At 27.0% G+C, this 25273-nt stretch overlaps 3 protein-coding genes across 3 annotated transcripts in view; 1 reads left to right on the plus strand and 2 right to left on the minus strand.

The window, feature by feature from the left end:
• Positions 1-25273, plus strand: part of LOC132935959 (rho guanine nucleotide exchange factor 6) — a 223271-nt gene that overhangs the window by 147631 nt on the left and 50367 nt on the right. The window lies entirely within an intron of this gene.
• Positions 4253-9367, minus strand: LOC132934337 (G patch domain-containing protein 1). Its single transcript, XM_061000643.1, has 9 exons — positions 9149-9367; positions 7641-7855; positions 7404-7552; positions 6986-7331; positions 6505-6721; positions 6277-6444; positions 5977-6211; positions 5736-5916; positions 4253-5183 (listed from the first exon to the last, which is right to left on the minus strand). Exons 1-9 carry the CDS (start codon positions 9219-9221, stop codon positions 4620-4622), a joined length of 2148 nt encoding a protein of 715 aa, XP_060856626.1. The 5' UTR covers positions 9222-9367; the 3' UTR covers positions 4253-4619.
• LOC132933864 (protein MAK16 homolog A) lies at positions 16923-22813 on the minus strand. The gene is made up of 8 exons (XM_061000138.1): positions 22624-22813; positions 20074-20120; positions 19849-19992; positions 19604-19786; positions 19377-19506; positions 18592-18666; positions 17203-17355; positions 16923-17135 (listed from the first exon to the last, which is right to left on the minus strand). Exons 1-8 carry the CDS (start codon positions 22636-22638, stop codon positions 17043-17045), a joined length of 840 nt encoding a protein of 279 aa, XP_060856121.1. The 5' UTR covers positions 22639-22813; the 3' UTR covers positions 16923-17042.

Genomic DNA, 25273 nt, shown 5'->3' on the forward strand with positions numbered 1-25273 from the left:
CATCCTACATTTCTACTAGACAAATTTATGTTCATGTAGCCTCACTATATGGTTTTACAAAACCTTGAAATATTTTCAAGAATAATTCCATTACTGTTATTGGATCCATTGGCGTAATTCCAATTTATTCCACATTAAATTTCAGCAGGATGCAAAGCTTTCATTGGTTCAATAATCATAAAGACAAATTAAGTTATATTTGAAGCCAATCGCTCTCAAACACTATCTCTTTATTTGATTACATACAAAATAAAATCAATATCTGTATATTTTAAACACTATATGTCTGTATATATACATAAAAAATACAATATTTATATTAAATTGTTATTTTGTTAAAATTTAGTCTATGGTATATGATAATGACACTGCTATAATTAGAATAAATAGAGTACCTAAATGCAGGGCTTGAAAACCGATTTCTAAAACCGGTATAAACCGTTTTAAAACCGAAATTGAAACCGTAATCAAAAACGAAACCTAAAGAAATTGGATACTGGTATTAAATTCAAAATCGAAACCGTAAAAAATTGGAAATCGTTATTTTTTTTTTAATTAACGTGTTTTTAAATACGTAAATTCCATTAATACGCATAATTAATACTTATAATAAAATTTAGATCATGATTAAAATGTTGATAACCATTTCATTATTCGCAAAATAAAATTGGAAACTGGTATACAAAACCGAAACCGAAACCGAAATTTATTAATACCGATATTGCTAAGTTGAAACTAGAATCGTAAAATTTCAAAACCAGTATTGAAAAATTGAAACCGAAATCGAAAAAATTAAAAACCTGTTTACAAAATCGAAATCGAAACCGAAATTATTTCAATCGATTTCAAGCCTTGCCTAAATGTTTTATAGTATTATTAGATAATCATTCTTGTAATAGATAAAGAAACGTTTTATAAATAAGTCATTAATAATAATATATTGCCCACATAATTTGTATGTATTTATATTTTTCAAATAATAATTAATAATAATATTTTCATTAATAAATAATTATCAGAAAAAAATCGTCAAAAATTCTTGATACGCCTCTGCCTAGTACACTAAAACTGAGATACATAAACTATATAGCATATATTATATACTCAGTATTTAGAAAGAACGAGTTCCAAAAGGAACGGATTCCTGAAACGAATTCCTTTTTACAAAAAAAGAAAGAGAAAATGAACGAGTTCTTTTTTCAAGGAAAAATAACAACATTTTTCGTTCCTTTCTAGTTCCAATAACTTACACAGATATGTAAATAATTGAAATTAAGATATATATTTTTTAATGTGTATAATGTATATAACTCTATTAAATTTAACGGGCCCAATATAGCTGTCACACTCAAGAGTCAGAGAATAAGATTGGCCGGACACGTCTGGAGAGCAGAAGGCCAACTTACGAGTATACTGGCCATTACGAAATGAAAACCGAACAAAAGTCGACCGAGAAGAAGGCCTAGGCAACGATGGGAGGACCTAGTCAAGGAAGACCTCAGAATGCTGGGAATTATGAACAGAGAAGAACTGGCAGAGCACAGAGATGCATTGAGGGAGATAGTGGAAGCGGCAATGGGCCTAAATGGCCTAAAATAAGCCTATAAATAAATATAAATGTGTATAATGTATATTACCAATTTGTGATCGTTATCGACGTTAATCATTACTCATTAGTCATTAGTCACTTTATTCATATTTCTAATAAGTTATAAGATATTTATATTAATAAACAATAAGACAGTCGACATACGTTGTCCAACAATTTAATTTCAAAGAAAATCTCAAAATAGAATTATAAAATATGTACCTACTTGTAGGTATATATTATAATTAAAAATTAAAAAAGTATACATAATATGAAAATACATTCATCGCTCCGCTCAGAATCTAAATAAACATTAAGGGGGCTGAAGCATACCATGCTTTAACTTTTAAGGAGTAGTGTTTAGGCATTTCATATTACATGTACAATTGGCTGTGTCAATGTGTGAAATGAACATTAGTGTGTGTAATCTGTTATCGCATTTTTCGCGATGAAATTTGAATTCCCGGATTTACGATAATAACAATAAGAATTTTTGTTTTATTTGGAACTAAAAAAGAAACTTGTTAATTTTCCAAAGGAACTACAAAGTACCGAATTCTTTTTTTTAAGGAATAATGATGAACGGAACGAATCCCTTTTTATAAGGAACTTTCCAAACAACCCCAGGTTATTTAGCTAGTCCATATATTATATAAAAATTAATGTTTGTCTGTGTGTCCTATATGCATTCCTAAACCGTTCATCCGATTGCGATGAAATTTGGCACAGAGATAGATTAGACCTTTGAGAAGATAAGATACATTTTGTCGTGAATAAGTGTAAATTATAGGTCCAACCCGGGGAGGTGCACAATCTATTATTTTTCCTTAATTGTTGGTTTGTTTTTCCTGACGCTTTTGAAAAGTTCTGGGAACTTTTTACTTTTGACCCACCAAAGTACCAACTAGATTCTCTTTAATACCAGAAACGATGCTGAAGTAGAAAAGCTAAGCATTTTTACTGCACCAAAATGTTATGACAAAAACAAAAATTAAAAACACATAATTGTAAAATCAATACATGCATTGCTTGCTCCACTCAGAATCTAAAATACTTAAAATACCTACTTCCATTTCTTCTCTAACTGATACTGCAAGTACATCATGCATGATTTAATGTACTTAAAATTTGATGTTAATAAATTACCTCTGAATTATATATCTGAACTTGAAATGATATTATTATTTAAGGCTAATACTTAGAACCAGCCACCGTTTAAATTTGAATTTTAATACTTAAGCATTTAATAGCTTATTATTAACATGCATTTATTAAAAATCACATCTCAAAGTTTCATCCAGTAACATTATAGTCTATGGATCAGAAATTATCTCAACTTGGTACATAATACAATATACATATTGTCAATTTTCGAAAATAATAATAAATAAGTAGGTATTTACCATTATTAATTAATAAGTATTTAACATATTTGGGGGGGGGGGGGGAGGCGTCAAATATTGTTGCCCTGGGGCAGGGATGGCGAATCCATGGCACGCGAAATATTAAAATATTTTTACTATATTATATATTATATAATATCATAATAGGTAAAAATATTTTGAACATACAGCTTTTATCGGTCAATAACGATTATTCAATTTGATCTGTAGATAAAATAATAATATATAATATTGCGTTTAGTATCTTATCTACGTTTATTGAGAGTAATAAAGCTACCTCAGTAATTTAGATGATTTTGTAATGCAGCATTTTGTTATACCGAGAAATGAATTAGAAAAAATTCATTGTGATAGGGCGATAGACAAATTAATCTTAAACATAGGGAACAAGATTTTGAATGTGTGATTGTCTATTTTTTTTCAACATATTCATGCGAGTCACTATTTTCAGAAATGAATTTTATAAAATCTGATTTAAGAAACCGACTAACTGATGAATGCAGTACAGCATGTACTTTATTAAAAGTTACTCTAATTATAAGCCAAATATCAACGAATTGGCATCAACTATTCAACAACAATTATCACATCAAAATAAATAATAAACAAAGTAATAATATTATAATTGTATGTACGATGTACCTAAACCAACCTTTTTTATACTAATACATTACTATACAATCAAATTATGATAATTTATTTTTACAATATTGAATATAAAAAATATTTTTTATGGCACGCTCGAGCAAAACAAAAAAGATAATTTTTGGCAAGTAGTATTCAAAAGGTTTACCACCCCTGCCCAAGGTCATTACTGGTGGTCGGGATGGCACTGGGTGTGCTCTTATTCTTAATAGACTATAGTTAATGGTTATTAATGTTCTATCAACCAACCAATATATTTATATCACATTAATTAAATCTATATTAGTATTAAGATTAGTTTAATATAAAATGTAATTACTAAAACAATAATTTATTGTTGTCTTAGGGAATTTTGTGAGGATAATTTTCTTTATAGAAGTAGTTTTGGAATATTGATATCTGAACACACATGGTTCAATTTAAACATTCCTTGTTTTGATTTGTGATTCATTTAGTTTAATTTTATGTAAATAATTAATCATAATTTCAGGCTGTTGGAATCAACACCAATGGTGGCTTATCTACATTTGAAATAGTCATCATCATTCACCATCATATTAATTATTCTTCTTTAGTTGTTACGGAGGTAGACAGTGCAAAACAGATAGAACTATAGTAATTTGATAAATATATAATTAAAAATGCATGATGTAGACAGATGTAGTATGTTTTATAATCTGTTACAATTAAATCATAAATACACTACTATACGTATATTTTTATATTAAACTCATTCCACAAAATAATAGTAAAGCATTCTAAATAGTGTAACGGAATAATTTAATACAGGCATATCAAAATGTTAAGACTATTGTCAAAATTTAAATAAATTCTAATGAATATAAATGTAGAGTAATAATAATATATTATATTGTAATTTGTATTACACAATGTAATAATATAAGTGAAAAATTAATACACAGAAAAAGGACCAGTCCAAATTAATTGTAATTAAAATCAAGTAAATAATTAACATCAGGTAATCATTTATGTTTATGAGATTTCTTTTTTGACTTATGTTTATGTTTGTGTTTCTTATGTTTACTGTGTTTATTTTTACTATTGGAAATATTATTGGGCGATTCTGATTTTTCCACCCAATCATCTTCAACAAATGAATTTTCAATACTCTTAATATTAACAAAACTTGAATTTAAGTCATTTTGTTCTGGCAAGAGTGGACCATATGATTTATTAATATCAACAGTGTGATTTTTACTGCTGTATGCATTTTTGTTTTCATTTCCAATTTTGTTACTTTTATTTGGTGTATCAAATAAATCACCAAAATTTAGATTAGCAAAAATTCCTTTGGGAGGAAAAAGATTGAATGTTGTGGAGCTCTGGACACTAGATTCTATTATATTTTCTTTTTTGATAGAAATGTTGGTTGAACATATTTCTTTTTCATTAGAATTTGTAGATATTTCTTCAGTTTTTAATGAATTTTGAACAGTTAAAGTTTCATCATCACTATCATCCAAAAATATATCTTTGAAAAAATCAACACTTGGTTTCTGACATTCTACAACATCACTAATTGTTTCCTGAAAAAAAAATTAATAATTACAGTTTAATAATATTAAAACATTGCAGTTTGTGGAAAGCAATTTTATAATAATTAGGTAAGGCTTTAATAGTTAAATGATAAACAATTATATTAGTTTCAGTATAATAAAAAAAGTAATGATTAAATATAAATATTTATATTATATTTAATTATTTAATCATATTAAGTTTAAATAAAAATAACTATTGGTACATTAATTTAATGGTTGTATTATCAGGCAGAACTTACTATACATAAAGCACCTGTGTAAGAAACCACTCTTGGCAGGCTTTTACAGTACAAAAATACAGCAAATAAGTGGGTCAACTATGCAAGTCAAGTAAAAATTATAGGTTTCAAATTATTTTTATTGAAAGAATTTTAACCTTAATTATAAATATTATAACTAAACTAGCGGTAGCAGAAAGAATATTTTTAAACAATTTAAAAAAAAATTGCTTGGTGATTTAAAATGAGCTTGACATTAGTGAATATATATTGTTATGTATATGTTGTTAAAAATACATAATAAAACAAAATTTGAACATACCATCACGCTTTCTTTTAAGCTTAATGGTTTATCATTTGCTGAAATCACATCATTTATAGCTAATGGTAAACTATTTGGAATTTTAGTTTTATAGGTTGATATAGGTTCATGTGTTGGAAATTCTAGAGAATTAAAGAGACTGCACTCTCCAAGCTTCTTACCATCTTCTGTATAATTAACGCTATAAACACACATTTTTTATTAGTTTTATAGATTCAATTGTACAATGTATAATTATTACATAGACTGTTTTGGTACAGGAATATTAAATCTCTTGCACAATAATTTATCAGGAACCCAAGGCTCAGTTTTACGAGTCCAAAAACCATACATTTGTTTGCTGGCATAGTTTTTGAGTCTTTCTAATGTTGGATCAGTAGTACGAACAACTGGTATTAAAGCGTTGGTAGAATCATCCGGTAATTCTGCTCTTGTAAATCGATCAGATATTATATCTGATAATAAACTAGGAACTTCTATAAAAATGTTTATTATTACTTATTAAGTATTTTAAATACTAGTTATCTATCCTTTAAATTACCTTTTTTAATAAATTCTTCAACGGATGGTGGTGGTTCTGGTTTTTTCATTTCTCGTTGTCTCGTATTCACATTAGTATAAGAAACATTTGTAGGATTAAATGATTGACTGAAAAAATCAGGAGGACATTGTCCTACTATTCGATCATACATTCCACGGGGACGCCATTCTGTAAAAAAAAGATAATATTTTTAAAAAATTAGAGTAGAAAAAAATAAAAATAGATTACCAGGAGGAATTTGTATGGGAGGCGGAAGATCTTCAAACAATCCATGTTTACTTTCATCTTCAACAAAACCGTCAATACATTCAGAATTCATATTGTTAGTTTTTGATTTATTTTTTGAGTTTTGAGACTTTTCTTCTAAACTAAAATCATAATTTGTCATATCTTCAGTGGCATAAATATCATCATCGTCATCTTCATATGCACCAACTCCAAAAGCCTAAGTTTAAATTAAAATATATTTCAAACCGTAAATATTAAAATGTTATATCCTATTATGAAAATAATAGAATTCTTTATCAGATACCAAACGCATATAATTTGTATTGATTTTTTCACAACATGTATGAAAAAAGAACTTGAAATTTTTTTTATAATTAAGTTGTATATTTTGTAGCACAATCAATACAATAATACACTCTCCAATATATTCAAAAAGTAACCTTAACATAAGACAATATTTGCTTATGCAAATAATAATTACTTGTCCATGAATAGATTTTCCTCCAACAGTAAGCTTGCTGTACTTGTTCTCAGATTTTACTGAAACATTTGTTGTCTTGAGACCTTCATAACCAAGCCCAAAAGTATCAAATTTTGGTTTAATGGCTACAGACTCATATTCATAAGGCGAAACTTTAATGTTCTCTAATAATTCATTCACTTCATCATCATCGTCATCATCATACTTGGTATTGATACTAAATTTCATTCCAACATTTTCCAATTCCTTTTTAGCACGCAATTTTTCCCGCTGTGTAAGTTGAGGACCAACTCCTTGACCTGGCTTCCAGCCCATACTTTTCAGTAATTCAACACCCCACGTACCTCTTTAATAATATAATATAAATATTAAATACCTACTATTAACACAATATTAATATTTAAAAAGTAGTATTTACTTAATGGGTTTTAGAATTTCTCCAAGCACCGGTTTACCAGGGATAGGGCCAGTATTAACTATAGGAAGTTGACGTTTTCTTGAAGAATGATCACTATATTCTGCTTTGATTTTTAAACTCGATGCATCAATTCCTAAGTCTTTTTTATCCTAATATTAAAGAAATATAAAATCTATTATAAAATAATATTTATCTAATAAACTTAAGTTAGATTAGATCAATAATAGGTTTATATACTTCTTCATCCATAAAATCATAAGCATTTTGTGACTTAAGTGTAGTTTTTGAGTCCCTTGATGATTTAAATGTGCTTGGTGTCCATCCTTCTAATGAACCAACAGTATTATAAAATCCAGCAGAAAAACCGCCTGTAAATGCTCCATGAAATCTTCTTCTTCCGTTTTCATCTTTAACAAACTGTTGTTCCGCATCTTTTCTTTTGACGACCTCATCTAAAAAGAAAAATTAAAAATTGAATAATCAAACCATTATTTTTGAGTGACTAGTAATCATATTGTTAATTTCTTATACTAAATATTCCTACCTATGATTCAAAAGTAAATAATTTAGTGAAATCTGTTTAGTTATTTTAATGATAAACTTGAGTCGAGAGTCAAGAATAAATAATATAATATATAGGTATGTACGGAAAAATATTATCTGGTCATGTTTACTATATAATATTATAAAATATTACCTATATAACCACCAGCCTTGGGTAAAATACTTTTTAAAAGTATTTAGAATATGTATTCGAATACTTCACAAAAATTATTCTAAATTTTTTTAGTAGATTTAGATTTCAATAGCAGAAATATTATTTTTTCAATTCTGTGTTTAAAAATGAACATTATTCTCGATAATACACACCTATCTGGCTAACTATTATAGTTATAAATTATATTCAAATTAATATAATTAATAAGTAATAATTAGTTATGTATAAGAGTATACCTATATAAGAAAAAAAGTATTCCGAATACTATATTCAGAATACTTGTAAAAATTATTTAAAAAGTATTAAGAATACAGTATTTCAAATACTACCCAAGTCTGCTAACCACATTAGTTGTCTGTCGACTGTCACCATCAATCTTTATAAATTATTACATTTTAGAATAGAGTTATTATATTTAAAAAAACCTCAATCCCTTGTTTAGACACATCATTAAAAAAGACATTGATATACTTAAGCAAACTCATATTAAACACGAGAAAGTCTCAATACTAAATTTAATTGAATTCCATATAGGTATTTTTGATACAGAAAACATAAAAATTAATATCATGATTGATAATTATACAACAAATAAATGTTAAGTAACATTTTGTGTATTAAAAATTAAATTATTATAGGTATTTTTATGCATTCTCAAACTGACCAAATGACGACATCCGTCTCGTCTTGTACTAAAAGAAGTATTCAAGTATCTACTTATTGTTATTTACTTTTGTTATATAATGAAGTGTATGATAGAAAACTGATAATATAACAATAGCCATAGGTATATTACAAGAAATAAAATGCTTTGGTGAAGTTATGTTGACCGATTACTAAATTTGTTAAACAATAATAATTGGTAAACGTAGCCACGTAGGCAAGTTGTGTCTATTAATAATATGGTAAAATGCAGTATTACGTCTTAACGCATACACCAGAGTACCATTGGTGTTAGCTTAGATCTGTTAAAAGTTCAAAATTATTCAAATTCATCTGTGAATTGTGATACAACTCAATAACTCACCTTCATGTATAGGATCCAACAATTTCCCGTGTATGATGTATTCGTCATCGTCGTTGTCATCGTCCGTGGACATGATGAAGCTTGTAAATTAAATCAAACCATATAGTTTACTAGAAACCTACGTTGAGTACTCAATGCTTTTGTCAACTGTTAAACAATTATGAAGAAACGTGTTGACCTGCTGCATAAAGTAAATAATAAATGTACGGTGAAAACGTTTGACTGATAGTAATGAGATAAGAAGAATATCAACAAACAGTTTTCCAGATTCCAGATGATAAAAAAACGAAATAATTTATTACAATTGCTTACGAGTTACGACAGCTATAATAAATAATAACTTTTTTTTTTTTTCCAGTTTTGAACCGACGACGCCGCGGGAACTGCTTACGCATTGCTTCCGCGAGCAATAATAAATAATAACTATAACTATAAGTTATAACTATATTAGCAATTAGCGTAGAAGATATAATATACTAATTATTAATTATATTAGATACCTACCTACGACCTACCTCACCTAAACTTGAGTATATAATTTATACCTTGTGTACTGTGTACTGCAGACGTCTGATGATACAAAACATTGAATCTGATTATAAAGAAAACTTCACTTTATCATGTGACATGCATTGAATTGTCATTAAATAACAATGCATTCATTAATATAAGACCAAATACTAATCACTATAAATTATGGTCATGTATAGTATTTTCTAAGACTGCGAATTAAACATGAATATTAGTTCAGAAATCTAGAAAAAAACGAAATTGTTCATTTTTAAAAACTAATTAGGTAGGTAGGTATAATACGTTTTGTCAATCACCTATATTATTGATTCTATAATAATAGCAATAATATTCTACAGTAATGAATGGATTTACAATGTATATTTTTTAAATTTGTTTTTTTTTAAAAACTTCATTCACCTTATTGTCAACTTCAGTAAATTGTTTGGTAGATAAATTAATGGTTAATTAGTAATTTTAAAAATCGTTAGGGGGAAAAAGAGGATATTTTATATTATTATTAATATAGTAACCGGTTAAATTGAATAATCTCCTTCGTTTAAATATCTAATTTCCTTCAAATTTGAACATAAAAAAAACTAAAAAAAAAAACCGTGTTTTTATATTTTTTGATTACAGAATAATCTATACTTACCTGGAGGCTGTAACCTTGTTAACTTTCAATCCTAAGCTACAAAAGTTGAACATTTTATAAATGTTTAACTTCTAAATCATTTTAGATTCTGAGCGGAGCGATGATGTATTGATTTTACAATGATGTGTTTTTTTTTAAATTTTTAAATTTAAATTTTTTGTGTCTGTGTACACATTACAGATAAGTAGTCGAAATAATACTTTGATTTTCAACTTCAGTATCTTGTGAATCTAGTTGATGCTTGAGAGGTCAAAATTTAAAATAGGGTCAGTAGTAATCAAAAGCGGCAAAAACAAAAAAAAGCGGGCAATTGGGTGTTGCTCTGCTGTACAGTAGGTTACAAGTGGGTCTATGTAATAGATTATGTTAAATTTGAATTCAATGATATAATATCAATAATATCATTGTGTAAGAAAAACGATTCTACGCGAAGACGGTCAGCCTATGATAATATATTGATACTACTGAGTATATTTGATGATATTATTATGAATAAAGTAATTTATATTTTATATATAACCTAATTAAGTGGAACCTTGCTTTAAATTCTCAATTCTAAGCTATAAAAGTTGAAAATTTCATACATTTTTAACAACAAAATAATTATTAAATTTTAAATTTGATAAATTTTGTCAAAATACAAACTTAAAATGCTTATAAAAAAATTGTGCCAATATGTATTTTTAATATGTTTCAACTGCTATTGTGACAAAATATCAGGGGTCTTGTATTAAAATTTCACGATTTTTTACCAAAAAAAAAAAATTCTATTGACAATTATATAAAAAGGTGGATAAGTGGATGTCGCTCTGCTGTACAGTAGGTTACAAGTGGGTCACTATAATGGATGGTGTTAAATTTGAATTCAATGATATAATATCATTGTATAAGAAAAACGATTCTGAGCGAAAACGGTCAGTCAGCCTATGATATTACCAAGTATATTTGATGATATTATTATTGTGAATAAAGTAATTTATATATAACCTATTTACGTGGAGCCTTGTTTTAAATTTTCAATCCTTAGCCATAAAAGTTAAACATTTTATACATTTTTAACTACAAAATAATTAATAAATTATAAATTTGATAAATGTTGTCAAAATTTGAACTTTAAATACTTATAAAGAAAAACTTTGCCTATGTATTTTTAATATTTTTCAATTGCTATTAGAACGATATATCAGGAGCCTTATATTAAATTTTCACGCTTTTTTACCCAACAAATAAAATTTTATTGATATTTATAAAAAAAAAAAACTAAAAAAATTGAAAACTGACAATGTCCGTAATCAGCTCAAAAAGAGTCAAAATATTTTTAAAATTTTATGGTGTATAGAAAATGCTAATATAAACATTCAATGAAATTTTCAAGTATCTACAGTCATTCGTTTTTTAATTACAATAAAATAAGAAAATTGTTACATGAGAAATCGAGTGAATATCAAATGTTGTAAAAATATAAATTTCAGACGCTCATAAAAATTTAATTTAAGTTTCTTGTAGACATTTTTTTTTTTTATAAAGGTAGGCAAACTTATGAGTAATCTTATATTACATTTTCAAATCTTAGAATTAAAAAGAAAATTTTTTATGAATTCTCAACTCAAAATAATTTGCTAATTTTCGTGATTTTTCCGTATTTTGTCAAAATTTGAACTTTAAATGCTTATAAATAAAAACTGTGACTAAGGATTTTTAATTTTTTTTTCATCTGCCTTTGAAACAATAACCTAGGAGCCTTCTATTAAATTTCCAAGCTTTTTTACTCAACAGATAAAATTTTATTGATATTTATAGAAAAAAAAACTAAAAAAAATTAAAACTGACAATGGCCGTAAACAGCTCAAAAAGAGTCAAAATATTTTGTAAATTTTATGGTGTATAGAAAATGCTAATATAAACATTCAGTCAAAATTTCATGTCCCTGCGGTCATTTGTTTTAGAGTTACACCAAAAACCAATATCGATTTTCTCGAAAACAGATTTTGCGTAAAAATTCCCGTTTTTTCCTTAATTTTTCTTTTGTTTTTCACGTCGTTTGTGAAAACTACTGGGAAATTTTTACTTTTGACCCCCCAAAGTATCAACTAGATTCACTTTCCTATCAGAAAAGTTACTATTGAAGAAAATCCAAGCACTTTTACTGTCCTCAAAGGTGATGACAGACACAAAAATAAAAATAAAAATAAAAAAAAAAATTTTAAAAAATCAAAAATTAAAAAAAAAACACACATCATTGTAAAATCAATACATTTATCGTTTCGCTCAGAATCTAAAATTGCTTGTAAAATTTTATAATGCTTCTAAGAACTTAAGATTTTATTTAATTCACAGATGACAGATGATACCTAAAATCCATGTATACTAAAAAATAACTTGACAATATAAATAATAATATAATAGGTATGTGGCATCTGAAATCATTGATTAAGAATGTATTTATTAATAATTTAATTAAAATATTTTTACACTTGTGATAATAGTACAAACATTTTAAAATACTTTTGAAAGACAGTAGTTATTCGAATATTTCGAATACATATTTCAAATACAAATGACAGCATTGGCACTAAGTATTTAAATACGTATTCTGAATAGGTACATTTTAAAGGTATTCTTAAAAAGACTGCGGCTGTATCCATAGATAATAAAGGATCCTTTTTTTCAAATCTGTCAAAAATCATAAAATCACGAAAATACGGCATAATATCTAAAAGTCAATGTGAACGAGCGTTTTAAATGAGCGTTTTAAACGTTATTATTCCGCTAAAGATTAGTATATAAGTAACAGGAACACATGCCTTGATGGCTATTGAATGAATAACTCGTCGGCCGTCGACGATTCCCCGCCGCTGACAACAAAACCGAAGAACGAGTAGCGGCAAGTCAATGCGACCCTGGTACCACTGAGTCCATTTCGTCACTCACTACTCACTACTCTTTCGCTATTTTTTTTCTCATCAATCGAAAATCGTCGACGCGTCTAGAATATCGTCGGCTTTGTAACAATTAGAATAAATATTTATATCAATATCCATAAAAACTTTTCTTTTTATATCTAAGATTTTAAAATTTAATACAAGATTTCTCATAAGTGTTCTCTACCTTTATCAACTAAAAAAAATGCCTACCGACTCTACCGGAAAATCAAATTAAATTTTTATGAGCGTTTGAAGTTCAATTTTATACAACATTGGATATTTACTCGATTTCTTATGGAGCTAAACCTACATACATAAGTAACATCAAACAGTATAGGCATATCATTATACAATTTAACTACCAGACTTTACTGAAATATATGAAGATCTATTAGTTTATTATTATTGTGTTTATTAATATACATTATTTGACTCACCTAAAAACTGTAATATATTAAGTGCCTACTACATAGTATATTATTTATTTAATATTTAACCACATTATCGAGCCCATATCGAACGATCAAACATACCTATATAAGTAATATCAAATAGTATAGTCATATCATTATACAATTTAACTGCCAGAATTTAATTAGTTCTATCAGCTATATTAGTTTATTAATATTGTATTATATAGTATCTTCAGCAGTATTTGTATCCTACATAAAATTTATAATTACCAAATTACATTACCTCAACCAATTAACTCACCTAAAAACTGTAATATATTAAGTATTACATAATATACAATATGTAGGTTAGTTATATTACTATTGTCTAATCGAGCCCATGTAAAATAATATAGATGGGTTGCATAAAAATAAATAATAAAATATGTAGACAATGAAATCAAGTATTAATTTATTATTTATTAAATAGTTTATTTCATATAATACTCATAATTAAAGTTAAACCTACCTATATAAGTTATATCAAATAGTATATAGTCATATCATTAACAATTTAATTGCCAGACTTTAATTAAATACATAAAGTTCTATTTTGTTTATTAATATTGTATTATTTAGAATCTTTAGCAGTATTTGTATGCTACACTAAATTTATGATTACCAAAACCTGTAATATATTAAGTACCTACTACATAGTATATTATATATTTAATATTTAACCACATAATCGAGCCCATGTCAAACGATTTAGTTGCGTTGCTTAATAAATGTAGATAATAAAAGCAATAGCTGTGTATATTCGATCTAAAATTCTTATTTAGATTGGTAAATGGTTACATTGATTCTCCTGAATTGCTTAGTTTTATACATTTTGATGTCCCCCAAAGACAAACTAGAAATTTTTATACATTTCAAAATCAATTGTACAGAACTAACTATATATTAAATGCACCATTAAATAGATCCACCAAGTTGGCTAATGATACTCAAATTGATTTTTTTAACTTTCACTCCATTGAGTCTTTTTGTAATTATATTAATAGATATTATCAATAGTAACATTTATTTTTATACTCAAATTATTGTATTATTATTTTCTACAGTTTTCCTTTCGATTTACAAATAAATAAATAAATATCAAACAATTAATTGTTATTTATCAATTATCTATTTATTAATTTGATTTTATGCTCATGAGTCATGATTAAACCTACCTATAGTATAGTCATATCGACCAATTGATTAATAATAATATATTGTAATACACTCTGCGTTGAAGTATTCAAACGTTGTCGATAAACAATTCTGTGACATCCATCGTTGACTCGAGCTAGGATATTATTATATAATTTAACTAACTCAACCTAACCACCGTATCAACTCTTAATATTTATACATTTATTTATTATAATATGCATGTGCCTACAGATACAATTTTTATGCCAAATCAAATATATAAATACCAATATAAATAACCCACGGGTGACCGAGTAGGCGAAAGGACAAAAGGCTGTAAAATATAATATAATAACGCAGTTTATTGAATCAAAGAAAACATGTAAATATATCAATAACATTTTTCAACGCATATATTTATGCATGTATATAGTAATAACGACGCTGTTCGCTTTCCAAAATCTGCCGTGGCACTCTACGGTAATTTTTTTTAGAGTTACACAAAAACCAAAATCGATTTTGCGTAAAAATTCTCGTTTTTCCTTAACTTTTCTTTTGTTTTTAACGGCGCTTTTTAAAACTACAGAAAGTTTTTACTTTTGACACTTTCATAGTACCAACTAGATTCACTGACCTATCAGAAAAGATACTGTTGAAGAAAATCTAAGCACTTTTACTATCTTAAAAAGTGATGACAGGCACAAAAAAAAAATATAAAAATTTATTTGAAAAACAAAACACACATCATTGTAAAATCAATACATACATCGATCCGCTCTGAATTTAAAATTAAAGAACAACATAAATATTTACATAAAATAGGTTTTGGTTTTGTTGTAACTCTAAAACAAATGACCGTTGATACATGACATTTTCAAAATATTTTTACTTGTTTTAAGCTGTTTACAGACATTTTTAGTTTCCACTTTTTAGTTTTTTTTCTATAAATGTCAATAAAATGTTATGCATTGGGTCAAAAAGCTATACCCATGTACCTACCTACTTACAAAGTTACATGTAACCCTCAAAACGTATTTTGGAGTTATTTTTATTAGAATTTATCATTTCTATTGTACCTACCTACTACCTACAGTACTTATACCTACGTACAATAAGTAATGGCACTATGAAAACAAAAACAATGGAGATAGATGCGTGAGATTGAAAGTATTTTATAAAACAGTTTTATCTTAACCCAATAAAGGTTTTTATGGGATTTCCTTCAGTAAAATTCCAACAAATGTCATAAATTGAACAAAAATAATATGGTATTTTATGGATAAACTATTTTAGATACTGATGAATATTGGTTTATTTGTATTGGTTTTACCATAAATGTAATAAACTTGATTGTAGATCATTATTTTAAAAATTTAAATTTTTAGAAAAATTAATTGGGATGAATTATCTATTAGCAAACAGCTAACTTTTTATTTAATAATTTGAGGCACTTAAAATGTTAATATACAGAAGTCACTCGATAATCCTAAATTAGGGGACCAAGTTAAAAATTTGATTTGTAGAGGTTCTCGATTTACCGAGTGTTCAAATAGTCCACGATCACTTTTTTTTTGTCGACTATCGACAAACACTTGTACTTTACGGGACCCATATTGCGACTTACTAAGTTTTATTCAATTTCAACAACGGTTTACCCATTGCAGAATACAGAGGTTTATTTTGGGAAAATAATACGATTAAAGTTTAGATTAGGTAGGTAAGGTACGATAACATTTATAAGCTATAATAATAATTTAACCACCGTCATTATTAGTTTCATTACGAGTACGTCAAATAGATTGTACATAATCTTTATATGTACATACATGTTATGAATTTACATATAATCGCGTTTAAGAAAATTTGAATTATAGAGGTTTGTGAAAAAAATTTGAATTGTAGAATGTGTCCCACTGACAGACATTTCGAATTATAGAGGGGACCGGGAATATATGTATTTTCTTCTAATTATAGAGGTTTTCTTTTTCTCTGGGGACTCAGCGTTTAGTTCGATTTATGAGGCTTGAATTATCGAGTGACTACTGTACTTATAAATTAATTATTGATGATAGGGTTATAAAAATGTATTTCATTAATAATTTTTATACTTGATTTATTAGTTATAAAAATTCAGTAAAACACAATTTTTAACAACAAAATTAAGAATTGTCTTTGGAAGTTCAAATGACATGTAGTTCAAATGACAATATTATTATTTAATTTGTATTTAATTCATTTTCGTATTCAATTTCCACATGAGGTCTGCCTTTGGGTTTGATTACTTTTTTGATTTTCTTAGCGGCGACATCCTATCAACAAAATATATATATATTAAATAACTAGATCATAAAGTATAAATACTGTTTTATAGAATACCTCAATATCTTCCATTTCTTCTTCTTCCCCATCAGAACAAACATAATCAGATACATCATCACCATCTTCTATATCACTGTCGAACATCTCATCATTATCATCTCCAATCTCAGACTCATCTTCTCCTACAGTGTACTCATCAGCATCATCATTCTAAATATATTTAACATGTAAAATTAATGAAATGTGCATATTTATGTTATTTTAGTAATACAAAACAATATGTTATCAATTGATGGAATGATTTGATTATCTATAAAGGATGTCAGGTTTTACAATTTTCTAAAATTCTATTTTATATTTTAGTTATTACCTTAACTATAATACTTGTCCGCTAATCTACAGCTCAATACCTATTTAGGAGGGGAGGGGGGGGGGGGGGGGGGGAAAGGGCTTGATATGGTGTATTATATCAACGAAAATTACTTCACAGGAAAAACTCACTCACCCAGTAAAATAGTCAGATTTCGTTAAGAGGATGTCAGCGCACTATTGGTTTTCTCTCTCTGGCCCACGCGCAACTTAGACAAAATGCATTTGCGCAGAATCGGTTTTTCTATGTTTTTAAGTAATCTTAGAGTAAAATCACCCATTACAAAAAAGATAGAGAATAATATTTTTGAGGGAATGTCATATCGATTTCTCTAAATATTGTTTCATAAAAATTTAAACATCAATTAAATTTACAACATTTTTTTGTTTATTTTGAAACTCAAATACAAAGTCAAATAAAAATAAAATATAAAATCGATATGACATTCCCTCAAAAATATTATTTTCTATCTTTTTTGTAATGGGTGATTTTACTCCAAGATTACTTGAAAACAGAAAAAACGATTCTGCGCAAATGTGTTTTGTCTATGTTGCGCATGGGTCAAAGAGAGTAAACAAATAGTGCGCTGACATCCTCTTAATTTTTTTTTACTTAAAAGAAAGAACATTTTTAGGCCGAATTTTTATTTTACTTTAAATAGTGGTAGAAAAATAGGTTTGAAAAAGTACAAATATTGTACATTATTCAAATGCATAATTTAGCTACTATAACTATAATTTTGGGAATCTGGCTTTGATCCAATATTCAAAATGTTCTCTTTTTAAATAAAAAAAATTAACAAAATCCAAATATCTTATCTAACTATTCTAACTACAAAGCATGAGAGTTTTTCTTGTAAGACATGTTTTTGTGCTTAAAAAACGCACAGGCAGCGAAGCCTTTAATTTAACAATAACAAAGTGGGAAGAATAAGTTGCAGTGGTTTCTTATCACCTTAGGTATATATTGACGAGTTTAGAGCCGGCAACAGTGCATGATAACACAGCACTCGGCTACTCGGTCACAACTAATATATTTATGGTAATACTATGCATAATTAATCATTATATACGTACATCTTCATCTTCTTCACCTTCTTTCTCAAGTGCTTTTTCGAATGCTTGTTGATTAATATTATACATATCACCATACTAAAAAAAAAAAAAATATATTAATAATAAATGAAAAATAAGTATTGTAGTTATAAGTTATAAGTGTTCCGCTTGTAATGGTAAATTACAAATTATTTGGGCACGGATGTTGTTGCAATTTTAACTTTTCTTTTATTGTTAAAATGTATTGCTAATTATGTTGTAAATGTGTTTCACGTTAGTATGAAATAAAATCTTAATATTTTAAATGCAATTTTGTATTTAGCCATTTAAAATAATTTAAACTATTTTTCAATTTTGTTCACTTAACTTTACTTTGGTTTTTACTTATCGGATTCAAATCAAAAAATGTTTGAGTATGAAAATTTTAAATAAACACTTTTAGTCCAGTTTGATTATGTTTGAGGTAGTAGTTTAGATTGTTTAAAAAACATGTATAATATTTATTTTTATTTTGTAGAATTTAAATATTATTTATGATTTTATTTTATGTTCATATATGACTATTTCAAAATTAAAATTTTTTGTTAGTAGTTTTGTTTGTTTTATAAGGTTTAGGGCATTTTTGGTGTTTTATAGGTCATCAATCTTATTTCAACTTAGCATTAACATATATAAAACACTATATCTAAAACATGCAAGGGGGTTGGTAAGTGGAGAGCAAAAAGCCCACCAGTAAATATTTAAAACTAAAACAAATAATGTTGAAAATGTTATATAGGTGTTTAAACACCATGTTGAGCACATACAGTTCCTTTCTTGAGTCTTTCAACCAATTCTTTCTCAATAACATTATCAAGACGAGCAGCAATTTCAGCTTTATATTCCCTTCTTTTAACTCGTCTTTCCACTTTTCTTGGCAATGAAACTAATTCTTTCCTAAAAAATTAATAATTTTAAATTAATTATATTAGTAAAATAATAAGTCGTAACAAATATTATACTGATGTTTAATGATAAAAAAGTAATATCTTACTGAGTTTTAAGTTTGAGTTTTCTCATTCGAATTAAATATTGAGTAATTCGTACAAAACGCTGTTTACACATAGACTTTAATGGACCTGGCCAATACAGCATGTGTTCATTCATTTGTTGTATAGCTTTTTGGAAATTTCTTGATAATTTAATCTTTTCCCACTGTCTTTTTGGATAAACGGATCTACAAAAAAAATATTGATAGTAATAAATTAATTTAATACAATACTAGTACTAAAATCACACCTTTCAGCAGTTTTTAAGAAAAGATATATAATACCCTTCTCTTCTCTAACAGTAGCATATCTGCTATTAGCCAATGGGCAGTGAGTGCGATTGCACAAACCCGATAAATTATATTCATTTCGGCAAAAATTTGAAGTGTCCGTCCTAAAATTTTATTTAAAACATTATAATTAGGATTAGGTAATTTTAATGCATTGATGTATAAATATAATATAAATAGTTTACTTGATTTTGAATGAACAAAATGTATCTTTTATAATTGACCAAACAATCTGAAAAAAATAATAGATTAATTTCAATTGGTAAAAGTTCAATAATATTATATACCAAATAGTTTATTAATTTTCAAGGTTCGAGGCTTTATGCATTTACATATATTATAATGTAATTTAACACAATGTATAGATTTAGACAAAAAATTAGTAAATCATTCAGATTTTTACACACATACAAAATATTAATATAATAAATCAATCACCAACACCGATCAATAATCATGTTTATTTAAGTACATATTTCAAAATTGTCTATGTATAATTAATAGTAAAAAATGTGCAATGTTGTCAGTTGTAAATTTCAAAATGTTCCTAATCAAAACAATAATGATACTATGAAATATGTTATTGCTGTAATACCCGGATATTGATGTAAAAGCATAGGTAGGTAGGTTCATATTAATTCTTACAATTAACTTAAAATAATTCTGATTCAATATGTCAATATTTAGTGATAGTGAATAGATTCTATAAGTACCTAGTTAACATTTTTTTTTGCACATTTGAGTAAAAATTAATAAAGTTACATACTATTTCTAGATAATTGCATACCTACAAGTTGAATATATTATATAAATTAAATTAAATAATTTAAATTTATCTCAAAGTTTGATAGTAATGTGTTACACTGTTACCTAAACGCAATTTTGATAGATTTTGAAGATAACCAAATCAACCAATCGGCCAAATAAATGTATCATAGTTTGAATATGTTATACTTCACTGAATTTATATTTTATAATGTGCTATAAATTCCATTTTAATTATTTCATAGGTACTAAAAAATACCGTACATCTTAAAAAAATGTTTTATTTTTATCCAAGTTGTATGCGCATATTATAAATTTTTTTATGTACCTACAGTAGTCACTCGATAATTCGAAAAACTCCATAAATTGAACTAAACGCTAAGTCCCCTGACAAAACCTCTATAATTAGAAAAAAATACATGTATTCCGGTCCCCTCGATAATTCGAAATGTCTGTCGGTGAGGCACACTCTACAATTCGAATTTTTTTTTCACGAATCTCTATAATTCGAATTTTTTTAAACACGATTATATGTACGTTCATATGTACATATAAGGATTATGATAGTTAAATATTATCGTAGTTTAATGTTATCGTATCTTACCTACCTAATCTATACCAAAATAAACCTCTGCTATGGGTAAACCGTTATAGAAATTGAACAAACGAAATCAGTCGTAGCTAACGTAGTCAGTCGCAATATGGGTCCTGTAAAAGTGTACAAGTGTTTGTCGATAGCCGACAAACAAAAAGTGATCGCAGCAGTTGAAGCAGGTGAAAAAAAAAAGATGTTGCTCTACGTTTTGGTATACCAGCTTCTATGCTTTCAACAATACTAAAACAAAAGGACCATCTTACAACATTAACACCTTATTCATCGCGGATCAGACAGAAAAAATGTGAGTACCCCGATCTGGAAGAATGTCTTATGGCTTGGTTTACTCAAAGTAGGCAAAATAATATTCCAATATCAGGATCTATTTTAAAAGAAAAATCTAAGTTGTTTGCTACCAACTTAGGTATCACAAATTTTCAAGCTAGTGAGGGTTGGTTAGAAAAATTTAAAAAACGTCATGATTTAACTTTCAAAAAAGTATGTGGAGAGAGTACAAGTGTTGACCCGTGCATTTCACAAGATTGGAAAAATGATACAATTTTCCACCTCTCTTTAATTTGAATTAATTTTTTTCCCTCGATAATTCGAACACTCGGTAAATCGAAAATCTCTATAAATTGAATTTTTAACTCGGTCCCCTGAATTTTGAATTATCGAGTGACTACTGTATATATGTTCTTAACATATTTTTTGCATAAAAAATCTGTCCCTAGTTATTTGTATAATTTGAAATGCATATGTTATATTATAATACTTTTTGCATTTAATGACAGCTGAAGATATTTTTTTTCACATTATTTGAAATACTTACCTAATAAAATATCAACAGACTAACTATGAGCAATCAAACACAATATTATTGTTTGATTACCTACATGGCTACATGATAACAAATTTATACACAAAATATTCCAATAACATTTTATAGATTTGGATACGGACCAAAATTGTAGACAGTGTACCTACAACAATATGAGGTGTCTACAACGAGACTACTTTAGAACATCTACAAATCATAAATCAACTTAACTATTTAGTAACAATAGGCAGAAGATAAGATACAATTAATTATTATGTGTTAGAAATTATTATTGATGTAATATACTCATATATTTAACTACTTTGACAAAAATCTAGACAAATGTACTTTATCCAACACTATTTTAAAATAAGTCATACATTAAAATATAATGGTACACAGTCACAGCAGGTATGACGGGCATTTAATACAAGTGCATTTTCGCAAGAAGATGATATATTATGATCTAAGCTCTACATTAGGCCTTTATAGTAAACTAGCTGATGGAACTTGTATTAGTTGTATTTGTTAATAATTAAATTAAATTTTACTTACATCATCTTGATCCATTTTGGTAAGCTAATGTTTGTACGATATCATCCACAGCTAAAAGTCGGGAGTTGCAGTCGTCGGACAGGAACACCGGACGCACATGTACAATAAATATTAAATAATAATGTCGAAATACACGACAGGCCACAAGTCGTTACGGTAAAATACGTCGGTGCTTAATGGTAAATACGAAGACCGCAACATTTTAAGGTTAGGTCAGTTAGGCACAATGTGTCGTTAGGATGTTTTGTTTGTCGTGTGTTCACAAAACGTATGTTTTCCACAACCAAACGACACTTGTTATAATATCATTTTTTATCGGCTCTTATCAGTTATCATTGCAGACCGTGGTTATCATTAACGCGGGAAGTTGGCCGCGTTCAAATATTTAATGTTTATTGTTTACTATTTACGAAACACGTATTGTATTCGTACCAGACATTGCAAACGTTATAATAACGTTATGATTAAAATTTGACGAAAAATGATTTAAATTATAACGGAAATCGATAATCAAAAATAATTAAATACTGCAAAACAAAACATAACGATTAACAAAATATATTATATATCATTTATCAAAACACAATGCAAAACGTAATTTATTGAATATAATTGAACAAAAAATAACGCAAAACGAAATAATTTAAAATCCATTTATTTAAAAGTTGTATTGGTTTCGTAGAAATAATTATTTCATGCATACGGACATTAGAATTGATATATTATATTCCGTATCCGGGCCATTACCTGCCCGCATTAGTTATTATTAATACACTAAAAATTCCCGTTTTTCCTTAGTTTTTCTTTTGTATTTCACGTCGCTTTTGAAAACAACTGGGAAATTTTTACTTTTGACCCCCCCTAAAGTACCAACTAGATTCACTTTCCTCTCAGAAAAGATACTGTTGAAAAAAATCTAAGCATTTTTACTGTCCTAAAAGGTGATAACAGACACAAAAATAAAAATAAAAGGTGAGTAAGTGAATGTCGCTTTGCTGTACAGTAGGTGACAAGTGGGTCACTGTAATGAGTGGTGTTAAATTTGAATTCAATGATATATCATTGTATAAGAAAAACGATTCTAAGCGAAAACGGTTAGTCAGCCTATGATATTACCAAGTATATTTGATGATATTATTGTGAATAAAGTAATTTATATATAACCTATTTACGTGGAACTTTGTTTTAAATTTTCAATAATTAGCTAAAAAAGTTGAACATTTTATAAATTATCAAATACAAAATAATTATTAAATTTTAAATTTGTTAAGTTTGTCAAAATTTGAACTTTAAATGCTTATAAAAAAAAAACTGTGCCTATGTATTTTTAATATTTTACCATGTTTCTTATTTTGTTGTAATTTAAAAACCAATGACCGTAGATAGGTACTTAAAATTTACACTATATCTTCAATTTATCAGTTCTTAAATTGGTAGGTACTTGATAATATTTTCAAAATATTTCGACTCGTTTTTAGTTGTTTATGGCAATTTTAAATTTTAAATTTTTTTAGATTTTGTTCTGTAAATGAAAATAAAATTTTCTTATCTGGGTTAAGAAGTTTTAAAATTTCCTAAAATATTTTTATAATGACAGTTGAAAAATATTAAAAATACATGGTCACATTTTTTTTATAAGCATTTAAAGTTCAAATGTTGACAATATTTATCAAATTTAAATTAGAAAAAAAATGTGGATAAGTGGATGTCGCTCTGCTGTACAGTAGGTTAAAAGTGGGTCACTGTAATGGATGGTGTTAAATTTGAATTCAATGATATAATATATCATTGTATAAGAAAAACGATTCTGAGCGAAAACGGTCAGTCAGCCTATGATATTACCAAGTATATTTGATGATATTATTGTGAATAAAGTAATTTATATATAACCTATTTACGTGGAGCCTTTTTTTAAATTTTCAATTCTTAGCCATAAAAGTTAAACATTTTATACATTTTTAATTACAAAATAATTAATAAATTATAAATTTGATAAATGGTGTCAAAATTTGAACTTTAAATGCTTATAAAGAACAATTGTGCCTACGTATTTTTAATGTTTTTCAACTGCTATTATTACGATATATCAAGAGCCTTATATTACATTTTCACGCTTTTTCACCTAACAAATAAAATTTGATTGATATTTATAGAAAAAAAACCAAAAAAATTAAAAACTGAAAATGTCCGTAAACAGCTCAAAAAGAGTCAAAATATTTTCAAAATTGTATTGTGAATAGAAAATGCTAATACAAACATTCAGTGAAATTTTCAAGTATCTACAGTCATTCGTTTTTTTAATTACAACAAAATAAGAAAATCGTTACATGAGAAATCGAGTGAATATCAAATGTTGTAGGTAAAAATATGAATTTCAAACGCTCATAAAAATTTAATTTGACTTTCTTGTAGACATTTTTTTTTTTTGATAAAGGTAGACAAACTAATGGATAATCTTGTATTACATTTTTAAATCTTAGATTTAAAAAGAAAAATGTTTACGAATTTCTAACTCAAAATAATTTGCAAATTTTCGTCATTTTTACATATTTTGTCAATATTTGAATTTTAAATGTGTATAAAAAAAATTGTGACCATGGATTTTTAATTTTTTTCATCTAATATAAACATTCAGTCAAAATTTCATGTA

This window comes from Metopolophium dirhodum, chromosome 1 (genome assembly GCF_019925205.1).
Source record: "Metopolophium dirhodum isolate CAU chromosome 1, ASM1992520v1, whole genome shotgun sequence".
In the NCBI taxonomy this organism is placed as follows: domain Eukaryota; kingdom Metazoa; phylum Arthropoda; class Insecta; order Hemiptera; family Aphididae; genus Metopolophium; species Metopolophium dirhodum.